The sequence below is a fragment of the Talaromyces rugulosus genome, chromosome I, assembly GCF_013368755.1.
Source record: "Talaromyces rugulosus chromosome I, complete sequence".
In the NCBI taxonomy this organism is placed as follows: Eukaryota; Fungi; Ascomycota; class Eurotiomycetes; order Eurotiales; family Trichocomaceae; genus Talaromyces; species Talaromyces rugulosus.
The window spans coordinates 6,178,700-6,192,557 of record NC_049561.1 but is presented as its reverse complement, the minus strand read 5'-3'; the positions used below and the strand labels follow the sequence as shown (position 1 = coordinate 6,192,557).

Sequence of the window (13,858 nt, the reverse complement as noted above, 5' to 3'; positions counted from 1 at the left end):
ATGGAATGTAGAAGAGAAGAAGAAAAAAATGGCATGATTGCTGTCTCCAATCAGTCGAAAGGCATTTGTCACTCATGCACCCGTGGCTGCCATCCTCGAGGTTGTCAAGAAAGAAATAATCATTCCCAAGCAATGCGGTCAATAGCTGTACCCCGCCCACTGTTGACTGTTACCACCAACAATTGTCTCCTTGCATCCCCGCAACGATTATTGCTATCGCTATCTTCCACTCTTCATCCACCGCGTGTCTCTTCCCCCCGCTCTTCCTGCTGTAGCTGTAAACCGCGCTGCTGTGTCTCTGGAAAGGGCTCGTGCAGCTGCTGCCGGACGCCGCCGAGCTCGTCATCGCTACTACAACAACAGCAACGACCCCGCTTTGATAATCCCCATCTTCACAGTCTTTCTTTTCTGTCTACAAGACGACCACTATCATCTACGTCCACCATGTCTGCCACTGCTGAATACAAGCTCAAGGATGTCACTTCCTTCAACGACATTCCAAACCTAGAAAAAGTCGAGTCCGAGATCGAAGGCATCCCGGATACAAAAGTGCTTGTAGTCCGCGTCGACGACAAGATCCATGCCATCAGCCCCAGGTGCACGCACTACGGAGCGCCGCTGAAACTCGGCGTCGTTGCGCCGGATGGGCGGATTACTTGTCCGTGGCACGGAGGTGAGTTATTTCAAGTCGTCATTTGTATCCTCCTCCTCCAGTCAACTAACTCGTTCAGCTTGCTTTTCGGTATCAACCGGTGAGATTGAAGATGCCCCGGCGCCGAACCATCTGAACACGTTTGAAGTCTACGAGAAAGACGGGGCTGTCTATATCAAGGGCGAAGAGGGCGCCATCAAGGCAGGACAGCGGGATCCAAATCTCAAATGCACCGCGTCGACAGAGGAAAAGATTGTGGTTATTGGAGGGTATGTCTCTTATCCTTCTTTTTTCTGCTTCTTCTTCCTCAGTTATATCTAACGGTCTACAGTGGAAGCGGCACCCTAGGCGTCGTCCAGACCCTTCGAGAACTCAAATTCAAAGGAAGCATCACGCTGCTCACCAAGGAGGGCAACCTACCCCTAGACCGCACAAAGCTGTCCAAGGCCCTGATTTCAGACCCCAAGAAGGTCGAAATCCGACCTGCCGAATGGTACCAAGCCGCCGGCATTGACATTGTTCACGATGAAGTCACTGCCGTCGACTTTGCGAGCAAGACGGTCTCGGCCAAATCCGGCAAATCGTGGCCGTACACAAAACTCGTCTTGGCCACGGGAGGAACTCCTCGCTCGTTGCCCTTGGAAGGGTTCAAGACCCTGGGGAATGTCTTCGTATTCCGAGACGTCACCGACGTCCAGGCTGTTCTCGGCGCTTTGGGCAACGGCGAGAAAAAGAAAGTCGTCGTCGTGGGCAGCTCGTTTATCGGCATGGAAGTCGGCAACGCCTTGTCCAAGGACCACGACGTATCCATCGTCGGCATGGAAAAGGCACCCCTGGAGCGAGTCATGGGCGAACAAGTCGGCAAAATCTTCCAGCGCAACGTTGAGAAATCCGGCGTCAAGTTCTACCTCAATGCCAGCGTGGACAAGGCCACCCCATCCCCTGCAGACCCAACCAAGGTCGGCGCCGTGCATCTCAAGGATGGCACGGCCCTAGACGCAGACGTGGTTATTCTGGGAATCGGCGTGCGTCCATCTACAGACTATCTCCAAAACAACTCTGCTGTTTCTTTAGAGAAAGACGGCTCGCTGCGCACCGACGAGTCCTTTGCTGTCCAGGGTCTGGGCGGAGACGTCTACGCCATTGGTGACATCGCCACTTACCCATACCACGGCCCCGGTGCTCCTTCAAACGGTATCCCCGTGCGCATCGAGCACTGGAACGTCGCCCAAAACGCCGGGCGCAGCGTCGCCCGCTCAATCACTCACTCTTTGGTCTCTGCATCCCCTCTCAAGCCCAAAGCATTCATCCCGGTTTTCTGGTCTGCGCTGGGCCAACAGCTGCGCTACTGCGGCAACACAACAGCCGGCTGGGACTCGTTGACGCTTCAAGGGGAACCCGAAAATGCAAAGTTTGTAGCATATTATAGTAAAGATCAAACAATTGTTGCGGTGGCGTCGATGGGGATGGATCCGTTGATGGTGAAATCGGCCGAGTTGATGAGGAGAGGGAATATGCCGAACAAAAAGGATATTGAGGATGGGGTGGATTTGTTGAAGGTGGATGTTCCAAAGTATATTGCTATTTAGTTCGCATGTACAATTTGACTTCAAATGTTATTGGTCATGGATGAAGTTGATGTTGATAATGGATTCACAGTGTCTTTAGTGACAGTCTTACTCAAGACTAATATAAATATATTAACAAAAAAAAGACCAAAGAAGGGGTATCATATAAACAAAAGCTGTGACAAAAAAAAAGCGTAGTGAAAGAATTCTTTGTGCCAATCCGTCCAAAAAAGGGAGGGGAAAAGCATAGATAGGTAGAACGCTACTCCCTCAAACTCTCCTCCAACAACTGTTGATCAAGCACATTGGCATGAATCGAGACTGGCGCCGGAGCAGAAGGGAAGAATCCCGGTATGACGCCTTTTTGATTAATGCCAGAGGCACGCATCATCAATATCGGTAGCGCATTATTGCGCTGTTTAGCAGAAGAAGCGGTGGGATCAGCAGGTTTGGTCGCATCTGAGGATGTTGATGCGTCAGAAGATTTAGCAGCCGTCGATGTCAAGGTAGACTCGCTCGATATACTCGACGTTTCCGCCGCCGATTCGTTCTGGCGTAAATCGTCCATTGAGGCAGATGGCGCGACGCCCCAGCGGCCCCGGACCCATCCGCCTACTTTTCGACCAATGGTCGATGCTTTACCCGTGATTGGGACGGGTCTGCTTGGTGCAGAGGTAGACTCGGAAGAAGTACTACCAGTAGTGGTGGTGCTGGTAGCTGACTGGGGAATGTTTTTGGCGGCCACAGTGGCCAGTAATGATTGAGACGTCTTGCGAGTAGGCGCTATTGATGCTTTGTCGGCTGTAATGTTCATGGTCGAGATCACCGGCGGAGTGGAAGATAGTTCAGTGACGGTAGACACAACACGGCGCGGGCGCTGGTAGAAGTACTGCGAGTTCATGGCAACGAGCAGTTGCGACGGGCGTTCGCGCAACGTGTGAATGTCCATTCCAGACACCGAGAGGAGACTCTCGTGTGACGACGATTTTCGGAGAGAGCGGTATTGCATAGGCTCGAATGTGTCGTCTTCTGCGATGTCCGGGCCAGGCTCGTCTTGTGCATGTGTTGGTGTTTCGTGCTCTTCGTGCTGGGCTGCCGTGTCCTCTTGTTCTGCAACTGCCGCTTCTTCCTGCTCCTCAGGGATAGCGGGATGTAACCACAAGTCGTCTCCTGTGGGAGCTGTGGGAACATTTTCAGGCTCTTCGGGAACAAGATCCGGTTCATCCAGTTCCGTAGACGGTAGTCCCTGCAAGCCTTGAAAGCCAGCGGGCATGGAAAACGATCGAATCGATGCATCAGAGATCCGACTTCGTCGAGAGCCTCTCTTGGGAGAAGCAAAAGCAAAACTCTCCGGGCTTGACGGACGAGAGATCTCACTCTGGTCCACGACGTCGAATATCGACGGCGGCTGATAGGCCGAAACCGGGGAACTGGCCAACGAGGAAAGCCCCGGGGAATACAAGGAATAACGTTGGGAAGTCGGAATTGAAACAGATGTTTGTGACATGATGGTTGATGTTGAGGAGGATGAATGTTGCGAGCGGTGGTATGATGATGACGATCTCGGCGTGTGTATACCCGAAGATGACACCAGCGAAGGTCGCTTTTTCTTTGGGCGACGAAGAGGTTGTTTCTCCTTCTTCACACTGCCGGTAGACGGCGTCGGGGAATGGTAGTGGTGGTGGACGTGGAATTCTTGAGAAACAGGACGAGGCTCTTTCGATCTAAGCTCTTCATCCAGACGAGACATATTCTGGGGTCTTTCCAAATCGGAGCCCTCGGGGATAGGCTGGTGCTGCAAGACCTGCTCTCGTAGATTTTCGACTTCTTGGTTGGAATTTTCAAGCAGCTCTCGCAGCTCGACAATGCCCATTTGCAGGTTGGCATTGTCCTGCAAGATGTCGCGCACAAACTTGGAGACCACCGGAGTCGTAGTATTCTGGCTTCGATCCATGGCTGATGTGGCGGCGGCACCTTTGAGTCGGCCAGCAGCCCAGTCAAGCTCCCGCTCGACAACTCTCCGGCGTTCCATGCGCTCGACGATTTGCGTGTGCTGTTCTCTCTCCGTGCGCGCTTCATACTCTAGCCGGTCCAACTGGTCCTGCAGATCACGCAGCGTCGTCTCGGCTTTCTTCCACCGGTGAATAGCCGACTTTTCGTCCTCCTGGGTTAGGATTAATTGTTGCTGCAGCTGCAGCTGCTCAGCCTCAATAGCGCTGAGCTGCGACTCGAGCTGGGCAGCCCTGGCAGCAGACGCAGCCAGCTCGTTCAGCTCCAGCTGCGTTTGCTCGAGGCGGTGGGTGAGGGCCGTGACCTCAGAGTCGGACGTGGCAACGGCATCGTTGAGGCCCTCGAGCTGCTCGAGCAGACTGCGGTTCTCCTCGACGATGCGGGCGTTGGCGGCCTGCATCTCCATGCGGTCGCGTTCCAGGCGCTCCATCTCAGCTACCATACGCAGACGGTCGGATTCGGCGTCGGAAACATACGTTTCGTGCCGTTGCAGCAAAGCCTGGAGAGAGAAGGTTAGCGACATGTTGGTCGTCCGGCATTGCCTAAAACAGTCTCTCGCATGGGGGGGAAAAGAGACAAAGAAAAAGCTGGACAAAAAGGAAACCCACCTGGCCAAGTCGAGCAGCAGTCTCTAGATCCTTTTCGAGGTCTTCGAGAGCCACATTGTTGTGCCTGAGGTATGCACAGTCCAGACGTCCACAGCAGCACTGCAGAGAGGAGGAATCGACATTCTTGGGCGCAGAGGACTGGTGTGGAATGTGTGGGCTGCCACCATCTCGGGCTAAGACGTGGTCGTCGTGGTTGTGGTCGTGGTCATGCGCCTTGTCCTGCAGCTCCATCGCGACCTGTCGACTGTCCAATGTCGAGCTCCAAGCTGTCCCGAGGGCGCTGCCTATGAGGATGGAATCCGGTGGACGGCTACTCTCACATCGACTTTTTTGCTTTTCCTGTCCGTATCCTGCTATTTCTTTTTCTTCTTGTCGAGCTGTGGATGGCTGGCTTTGACGCTCTGGAATGGAGGAAGTTGCTCGGTGATATTACGCAGCCGTATTTCCGTGACGGGGCCCGGGCGGGAAGCCTTCCTATTGGCGGGGTGCCGGTAACGTGACGCGGGACCAAACCGTAAACATGTTACATGACGCCATGGAAATCAGGCACCCCCGCCTGCACCTAAACACCTCGCAGCTGCCAGCCAGCCACTCTTTTATCTCTCTTCGACACTAGTCCTAGGTGCAGCAATCGACATCGGCATACAAACAGATCACGCCAGCCACCTGGGCTCATCGCTCCCCGGCGGCCTGGGCATGAAATCAAACCCCGGCATTGCGCCGTCGACCTGTGCAGCATGGCGCACAGCTCTGAGCTCGCCAAACGCTGAAATTCGGCTTTCAAACAAGTCGTCATCCAGGCTGCTGGCGCAGCTGACGGGAGAAGGATACTGTCCGAGCAAACGGAGCCATTTCATGGTCCCTGCAAGCGAGACTTGTACCTCGTACGCAGCAGCGGAGCTGTCGATCAACTGGTGATACACCGCAGCCATGATTCCCGTGGCCAGGAAATACCCACTGGCATGATCCAGAGCCTGGCAAGGTAACGCCCGCGCAGGAGATTCAAATTCAGCTCCAGCGAGTTCGGCTTCAGAAACATTCATGCCAGAACACGTCTGAACTAGGGAATCAAACCCTCTCCACTTCGCCCACGGACCTGTGCTCCCATACGCCGAGAGACTGGCATGGACAATGCCCGGGTTGATCCTAGCCACATCTTCCACGCCGAGCCCGTACGCGTCAAGACTGCCTGGCCGATACGACTGAATCAGGACATCAGCGTCACGGATGAGCGCAATCAGCGCGGCTCGGTCTTCTTCCGACTCTTTAAAATCGAGCCTCACGCTACGTTTTCCGCGCGCCAGATCGCGGTCCAGCGCTGGCTGGTCGGCCAACCTCGCCGTCGTGACCCAGAGCACATCGGCGCCGTGAGCGGCCAGCGTGCGGCCAGCCACGGGCGCAGCTATCACACGACTGAGCTCGAGAACTCGTAGACCGCGAAGACACCTATCGCGGGGAGCTTGTCTCAGGCGGTGGTGTTTCCACCTTGTTTCTGCTATACTGGACACCTTGCGAACTAGAATCGGCAAATCCGCAATCGCGCGCGCCTGAGGATGGCAATCCCATTGCTGATAACTGCGCAACGCGGCAATCACAGCGCCGTGCCGGATCCCTTCTGTTTCGAGCTCGATAGCATCCCAGCGAGCTACCTCTCTCGCAACATCCTCTCTCGACGGAGTATTGGTCTGAGGTATGCGCAAGAGCGCCAACGCGGCGTTTTCATGCTTGACAAAGGCGTCGTGAATCCTGACGTATGCATTCTTCCCAGCAGTCTGATATAACCCGCCAATACGGCCCCAGCTTGATTCTGGCAGACTGTTGTTTAGAGTGTATACTCTTTCTGACGAGAACTCGGCGAGCGCGTGTCTGCGGGATACCGTTACTCGCGGGATTTTCTTGACGTTATCAGGAGTAACAACACTGCTGGTAGAATAGTACACCGTCGCAGCCGCCAGCGCGGCCAGCGCGATACAGCTCTGCGCAAGATGGGCGATTTTGAATGATGACTGCTGCTGCTGCTGCTGCTGTTGTTGTTCCTGGGGACTATAGTGGTAATCATCCTCATCGACGAGATTGAGTGATTCCAGTGCCTGCGAAGGGAGGTTCAGCGCGTGCCAGAGGTATGCCACTGACTGTGCTGGTGTGAACTGTGTTCTCTCCATCGTATTTGGTTGTAGCTGTAGCCGTAGTTGTACACAAATAGACTAGTAAATTCTATATTCCATCTGCACATGTCAATAACAATTGATACAAGCAGACGTCCATTTATACTACTACCAACAGTTGTTTAATCCGAGTCCATTCCGAACTCCGAGCATCCATCCATCCGAATGTCTACTGTCTACTCCCCTGCAACACAAATCAATTGTCTCTTAACGACACCTCATCAATATCACTTAATTTTACATATAATATGTAAAGTACAAAATAAGTATCCCATGCTATGGTCACATTTATTTGTTTGTTTGTTTCTTGTCTGTCTGTCTGTCTGTCTGTCTGTCTGCTACATTCTCATAAATAATCCTGACCGAATAACAACACATGACTCGAAATCAAAACAACCACACACTCAAAAACTCTCTCACTAATGCAAATGGGCATACAATTTCAACCCTCACCATCAAGGTGAATGAAAGAGGAAAAAAAAGGGAACATTGAATAGATAAACCACGCTAGCCTACGAGCGTGAACTTATCTATACAAAGATACATGCTCAAACATTAAAAGAAAAGAAAGAAGAAAAGAAAAGAGAAGAGAAGAAAAGAAAAACCATTAAAACAGCCAGGCCAAGGTCGCCATGATAATAACAATGATGATGAGAATGGAGATGGGTGTAAAACAATATGATAATGCGCCGTCTTTTCGACTGTGTGGGGGAAAAAAAAGACAAGGGGGAAAAAAGTCGACTGAATATTATTTGGGAATGGCTACGAAAGAAAATCACCCTGGATATTAATAAACGCCCCGACGCCGCCGCCTTCACTAAGCTCATTGACCAAGACCTCGGTTTGCGAGTATAGCGTTTCTAGCGCTGCTGATGATGACTTGCCGAGGGAGACTATTGTCGTTAGTTTTATATTTCAATTAGAAGAGAGGAAAAGAAAAAAGCGCACCGAGAATCGCCGAGTTGAGCTCGTCGGCGACTGCCGTTCGACCCGACGCATCAAGATAGTGTCCGTGGACAGATGTTCGCGGATCCGGGTACGCCATCAAGGAAAAAATATCCTCGAGATACTGCTTGTCCCCGCCCTGGTCGTCCGTCGGATAGTCCATGCGCAGCTGCTGGCCGTACTGGACAGCCTCTGTCAGCATCTCTTCAGACTTTGCCATCGAGTCCGTCCCTTCCGTGTCCATGCCGTCGGCGTCGGAGAAGCCGTCATCGTCGTGCATGTGGTCGTCGAGTTCCATGTCTTGCTCAAACACTTCCTCGTGGTGGCCGACTCCGTTTCTTGATGATGTCTTTGCCCGTTTCGAGGACGCACTCGAGAGGATCTCCAGGAACTTTCGACAGCGAAGCTTGAAAAGGATGCTGGGGTTATCTTGCAGCACTTGGGAAAAGTATGCGTTTGTATACTTGAGGGCTCGGTCAATGTCCCCTTCTAAAATGGCAGTGCGGATTTCTTGGTTATTGTCAGCGGAATCCAATCATTAAACCCTAGTAAAACTCACTCTGTCGATTCGTCGCGTCCACGTCTTGTTCCTGCTGGTATTGAAACACAGGCCGCGAGTCGTCGTCGACAGAGTCCGATTCTTGCCGGACTTCTTCTGCAAAGGCACGGGCAGTCTCATAATATCCGTCTTGGGAGAGAAATTGGGCGACGAGTTCCTGCAGCAGGGTGACATCGTCCAAGGGCGGCTGAATGCCGGCGATACTGGTGTCGTCGATTTCGGCAAGTAAGGTGACTTTTTCTTTCTAAAATTGGTTAGCAGGGGAAATCAAAAAGAAAAAAAAAGAAAAAAGGAACCCACATTGATTATACTATCAATGTCAAACATAAACGGTTGCTGGCCAAAATTGGTTTTTATATGCATGCTGGGATGCCTCTTGACGCCAATTGCAGGGTAAAAGTTCACGTTGCGGGAGGCCTGAAGATCTCGAAAAGCGGTTCCTATCTGGGTCAGCTTTGCAACTATGAAAATTGAGAACAAGGGGAGATACCAATAGAGTGTCCGTTCTTGGTGAAAAAACAGGTCCCCGTGGCAAAATTCACACCACAGCCGATAGTATCGCCCATGCCAAACGTAGGCCCAAACGGACGTCCCTGGCCCTGAGATTCTCCTATAAAGGCTTTGCCGTCGTCGCCATGATAAGCCCACGACTCGCTATCCCAACCCGGAAGGCGCTCGAGTGACGACCGCGAGGACGAAAAGCCGATGGCAATGACACTACACAGTGAAACGTTAGCACGGGAGAAAAAAAAAGATAAACAAAACAAACATACGCATCTTTGGGCTTTGCCAGAATAGTCGTCTCGTAGTAGTACATGCCGGCCTCGCGCGGCATGGGATGGTCGGCGCGCACCGAGGCGGCCTCATGGTCGATTTTGTGCTGGTGGCCAATGTAGCGCACCTCCAAGCCGTCATTCAGCAAATCAAGGCCGTTGTGCTTATCTCCATCGTTCCAGCACGTCGGCAACGGCTGCGGCTGCTGGTTTTCCGTGGTGGCAAGGTCCTTTTCCACGGCGTCATGTAGCAACGGACGGTGCGAGCTGGCCATGCGGTGGAGGTTGACATGACTGGAGGAGGCGGAAAGCGAAGGAGCGGTGGAGGATTCTCGGTGAGCAGCCAGCTGTCGGGATCGCTGGGCAGACTCGAGACGAGAGATGTATCGCGAGTTTTGGAGGTAGGAGGGTGTGAAAAAGGACGGCGGCAGGTCGGAAGCAGCAGCAGCAGCGGCGGCGGCGGCGGCGGGCGAGGATGTTATAGACAGGCCAGCAGCTCCAGGCGGATAGCCGGCATATTCGGGGATGTGGGCAAACTGTCGCGAGTACACAGGAAGGCCGCCGGATCTCCTCCCAGCGCTCGTGGCGCCGCCGTAGCTCAGTTGCATGTCGGCATCCGTGGTTGGCACGGAGGAGGAATGGCGGAGGCCGGGCGAGTGTAGGTGGAGCAGCGACGGGGGCAACGAGGCAGCAGAGGTATTCGTTGAAGGCTGCAGCAGGTGTGCAAAGGCGCCAGAGTGCTGGGGGGCAAAGGTGGTGTTGTTGGCAGCGCCGGAGAGAACTGAAGCATACGATGAGCGCCGGACGCTTTGGTGGTGGTGGTGGTGACTGCGCGCGGACGGGGCATTGGTCATGCTGAGGTCGTGCTAGCCGCTTTCGCCCGCTAGTTGTTAGTTGACCAGTTAGCTAGTTCGCTCCCCACTGAGGTCTGATGTCACTGCTGGCGTTTATTTCCTGTTGTTTGCTGTTTTGGCTCTGGCTCTGGCTCTGGTTCTTGTCCAAGGGAGGTCTTTGCTGGCGACTGCGCCGTACACTGTTCGTACAGACTGGCGACAAAACCAAAACGCAACGGTAATCCACAGCCCAACGCAGCAGTGCAGCGTGCTCAGCCCGATCGGCAGCTCGGCACAGGCCAGCTGCCAGAGATAGCTCGACGAGACTATTTGTCCAGGCTCCGTCTGGATCGATCAGATGTGCGCGGAAAGGGGGAGATGAGACAGCGTGGTCGAGGCGCGGGAGAAAAAGGAGAGAGAGGAAATCAACCCTAGTCAGGTGAGGGAGAACCGTTTAACCTGTGACCTAACTACTACAGTCCACGGAATCGCTCCAGTAGTCAGTAGGCAGTCCAGCCAGGGACATGAATCATGGGTGAGAGAGAGAGAGAAACTGATAGGGGTCAATTAACTTGAACAAAAGAGAGTCCCCCGCATTCTCGCGCCCAATCGCGGCCCGCGGCGATTATTAATCTCTACTCTATCCTTGACTGCCCTTTACAGTATTGTTGCAATGCCAGAATCAAGAGCAAAAAAAGACTGGGATAATAATATGCTCTTGATGTAACCCAGACTAGATATCTACGCGGGACGGAACGCAGTCGACTACTGCAGCCTGCATCTGTTGTATTCATTGGCGTGATGATAGGTACCCCGCACACTAGATATAGTAATAGTATAGAGCTACTATAGTTGACAACTGGTATCTCCTCTGGCGGCAACTGATAGGATACATGCATCTACTCTGGGTCAGCCACCTTGAGAATCGCCTTGCCAAAGTTCTTGCCCTCGAGCATCGCCACAAAGGCGTCGGCCGCCTTGTCGATGCCCTCGTCGATGTGCTCTTTGCTGGTGATGCTGCCGTCCGCGAGCCACTGTCCAGTCAGTACATATATGGAATGTGTGTCAGTCAGTGAAAAGAAACTTACTGCACCAAGCCGCTCGTTCCGCTCCTTGTAGTACTTGGGCCCAAAGTCCGGGTCGCCCACGATGAAGCCTTCGATGCGGAGGCGTTTGCCGATGACCAGGGCCATGTTCTTGATGCCGTATTTCTGGTCTGGGTTGGCATTAGCACTGCAATCTGTATTATATCACAGAGATAGAAGAACATACCGGCCGGCAGGTTGTACTGCGAGATCATGCCGCATGCAACTGCCAGTATGATTAGTAGCTATATCACAGACATAGATATAGATATGCAGCATATCTGGAAAGGAATAAATACTAATTCGTCCCTTCAGTTTCATATTGTCCAGCGCAGCCTCCAACTGCTCCCCTCCCACATTCTCATAGTAGATATCAATACCCTCCGGGGCCAGCCTCTTGAGCGCGTCACCGGCCTTTTCCTTTTTATAATTGAAACCAGCATCAAACCCTAGATCCTTCAAGATGAAATCCAACTTGTCATCGTCTCCGACACTGCCGACCACCCGCAGACCCTCATGTTTTGCAATCTGCCCGACAATCTGTCCCACAGCGCCAGCCGCCGAAGACACAAAGATCGTCTCCCCCTTTTTCGGCTGCCCGATTTCATAAAGACTCGAATACGCCGTCATTCCGGTCATACCGAGAATACCCAAGAAATTCGAGAGTGGTACACCATACGTGTTTTGGATGGGGGTCGTCTGGTCCCAATCCAGCGCCTCGCGGCCCGCAACGCTATACTCTGCGACATCGAACCGACCAAACACAACCTCCCCGGCTTTCACTTTTGGGTGCGCAGACTTGATGATTTGCACGAGGGCATACGCGACAATAGGCTTGTCGAGCTCGTACGGCGGAGCATAGCTTTTGATTTCGGGGCCGTGCATGCGGCCGCGCATGTATGGGTCGAGACTGAAGTATAGACCGCGCACGACGGCGCCTCCGGGGGCAGGTTCTTGGGCGAGGTCGAATTGGCGGGTTTCGACGGCGATGTGTGTGCCCGGCACGGGGGCGTGCGTTGGGACTTTCTTGAAGATGAAGGATTTGTTGGAGACCATGGTGGGGGAAGGGATATATACTACTTTCAAGTGGTAGATGGGTAGTAGATGAAAAGACCGGGATGATAGACACTGGGGCAATTAATGTAGAGCGCTATTGGCAGCCAACGTATTATTTATACCATGACAAACCGACAAAAGAATACAAGAACGAATATGTCATTTGTAATCATCTCTTCATCTCAAAAGAGGGACAACGGCCAATTTGCCTGAACGGGCCAGCAGCACCGCTGCCCCACCGACAAGTTTCTGACGCTTTCTGACGGTCAGAATTCTATTTGTTGTAACATTCGGATTCATAATAGCAGTGGACAAAATCAAGTGCATAATTATGGATTAACCAATTCATAATAGTACATACATACAACCTTCCAACCCGAACAAACAAACGCCACCCAGCAAGCCCAATCTATCGGCTAGACATCCAGCTTTTGATATCAAATAATAGTGAAATAACCACGCCAGACCGGAAAACAGTAGCAATAAAAAAAAACCGCCCCCGATATAATATACACACGCAAGCATCAGTCAACATAGACATGAATATATTGTCATGCCGTCATTGAAATGGCCGGCGTCGGGGACTGGGCGGCGCTGGCCGCAAGCGGAGTAAAGTCGCCCTCGCCCAGGTTGCTCTTCTCGCTCGGCACAGCACTGCTGGCTTGATGGGCCTTGCTGTCGCTGTCGCCATTGATAACAACACCATTGACTGCCTCGCCGTTTGTCTCTTGGGGCGATTTGGGAGGCGGTTTCGGACTCCGCCAGCTGGGCAGATCCCAAAGAATGCCCGTGAAGCTCTTGAGATGCAGCGCCTTGCGTTCCCACTTGCGACACGGCGCTCCCGTGCGGTCGAGGGCACGAAGACCGGCATTGATGGCTCCCTGGTTCGCTTTGGGGCCGAGTTTGTGTGCAGCCGAGCCGAGTTTACTAGGGTCGAGGGATCCGTCGTCTCTGTTTATTTCAAGGTTAGTAACAATTCGAATTAGAAGATAGAAAAACAACGTACGGCTTCTGTCTCTTCTTTGGCCCCGGCTTGCTCCGGGACTTCGCCGACAAATCGCCGGTCTGGTTGTGCCCGCGCTTGGTGCCCCTGGACCCCGGCATGCTCTTCCGCCGTTTTCCCTCGGCGTTGGCAGGCGTGGATGGCGCGTCAGAGGCATTGTCGACGGATGAGGCGGGCGGCAGAGCTTCGCCCGAGGTCGACGAGGGCGGCGACGAGGCGTCTGCGTCCTTGACCTTGATTTTGTCCTTGCTGTCGTCGGCGTCGGCGTCGGCGGCCGGGGTGATGTCGCTGGGAAAGCCGCGGAGTCGGGCTGGCGACAATTTCAGGACCACGAGTCGCTGGCCATTGGCCTTGGGCGAGGCAGCAGGCATTGTTGTGGTGGTGGTAGTGGTGGTTGGTGTTTTGTTTTGTCGCTGGCAGTGTAGTCACTAGAGCCAGACAGCCAGCGTTGTCCTTGCTCGGATCTCACTCGGCTGGAGATTGCAGACAATGCAGTGTAGAGTAGAGTGTTGTAGAGTGTAGCGTGTTGTAGAGGGTGTGGACTGCCGACCGGAGGCAAACCCAAGGGGTGGCTGTGGTGGTGTCAGGCGGCAGGTGTCAC

General features: G+C 53.3%; 6 protein-coding genes across 6 annotated transcripts; 1 reads left to right on the top strand and 5 right to left on the bottom strand.

The window, feature by feature from the left end:
* Nucleotides 1-444: 444 nt before the first annotated feature.
* Nucleotides 445-2,241, top strand: TRUGW13939_02120 (uncharacterized protein; the record flags this gene model as incomplete). The annotated part of the gene is made up of 3 exons (XM_035485315.1): nucleotides 445-673; nucleotides 732-921; nucleotides 984-2,241. 3 exons carry the CDS (start codon nucleotides 445-447, stop codon nucleotides 2,239-2,241), a joined length of 1,677 nt encoding a protein of 558 aa, XP_035341208.1.
* A 241-nt stretch (nucleotides 2,242-2,482) lies between these two features.
* Nucleotides 2,483-5,069, bottom strand: TRUGW13939_02119 (uncharacterized protein; the record flags this gene model as incomplete). The annotated part of the gene is made up of 2 exons (XM_035485314.1): nucleotides 2,483-4,729; nucleotides 4,839-5,069. 2 exons carry the CDS (start codon nucleotides 5,067-5,069, stop codon nucleotides 2,483-2,485), a joined length of 2,478 nt encoding a protein of 825 aa, XP_035341207.1.
* A 422-nt stretch (nucleotides 5,070-5,491) lies between these two features.
* TRUGW13939_02118 (uncharacterized protein) lies at nucleotides 5,492-7,000 on the bottom strand (the record flags this gene model as incomplete). Its single annotated transcript, XM_035485313.1, has 1 exon — nucleotides 5,492-7,000. The coding sequence occupies one exon, from the start codon at nucleotides 6,998-7,000 to the stop codon at nucleotides 5,492-5,494; it is 1,509 nt and encodes a 502-aa protein (XP_035341206.1).
* Nucleotides 7,001-7,765: 765 nt separating this feature from the next.
* Nucleotides 7,766-10,134, bottom strand: TRUGW13939_02117 (uncharacterized protein; the record flags this gene model as incomplete). The annotated part of the gene is made up of 6 exons (XM_035485312.1): nucleotides 7,766-7,896; nucleotides 7,952-8,458; nucleotides 8,508-8,751; nucleotides 8,808-8,947; nucleotides 8,998-9,224; nucleotides 9,281-10,134. 6 exons carry the CDS (start codon nucleotides 10,132-10,134, stop codon nucleotides 7,766-7,768), a joined length of 2,103 nt encoding a protein of 700 aa, XP_035341205.1.
* An 878-nt stretch (nucleotides 10,135-11,012) lies between these two features.
* TRUGW13939_02116 (uncharacterized protein) lies at nucleotides 11,013-12,254 on the bottom strand (the record flags this gene model as incomplete). Its single annotated transcript, XM_035485311.1, has 4 exons — nucleotides 11,013-11,147; nucleotides 11,202-11,329; nucleotides 11,386-11,424; nucleotides 11,498-12,254. The coding sequence occupies 4 exons, from the start codon at nucleotides 12,252-12,254 to the stop codon at nucleotides 11,013-11,015; spliced, it is 1,059 nt and encodes a 352-aa protein (XP_035341204.1).
* Nucleotides 12,255-12,805: 551 nt separating this feature from the next.
* On the bottom strand, nucleotides 12,806-13,628 carry TRUGW13939_02115 (uncharacterized protein; the record flags this gene model as incomplete). The annotated part of the gene is made up of 2 exons (XM_035485310.1): nucleotides 12,806-13,205; nucleotides 13,261-13,628. 2 exons carry the CDS (start codon nucleotides 13,626-13,628, stop codon nucleotides 12,806-12,808), a joined length of 768 nt encoding a protein of 255 aa, XP_035341203.1.
* Between the last annotated feature and the right edge of the window lie 230 nt (nucleotides 13,629-13,858).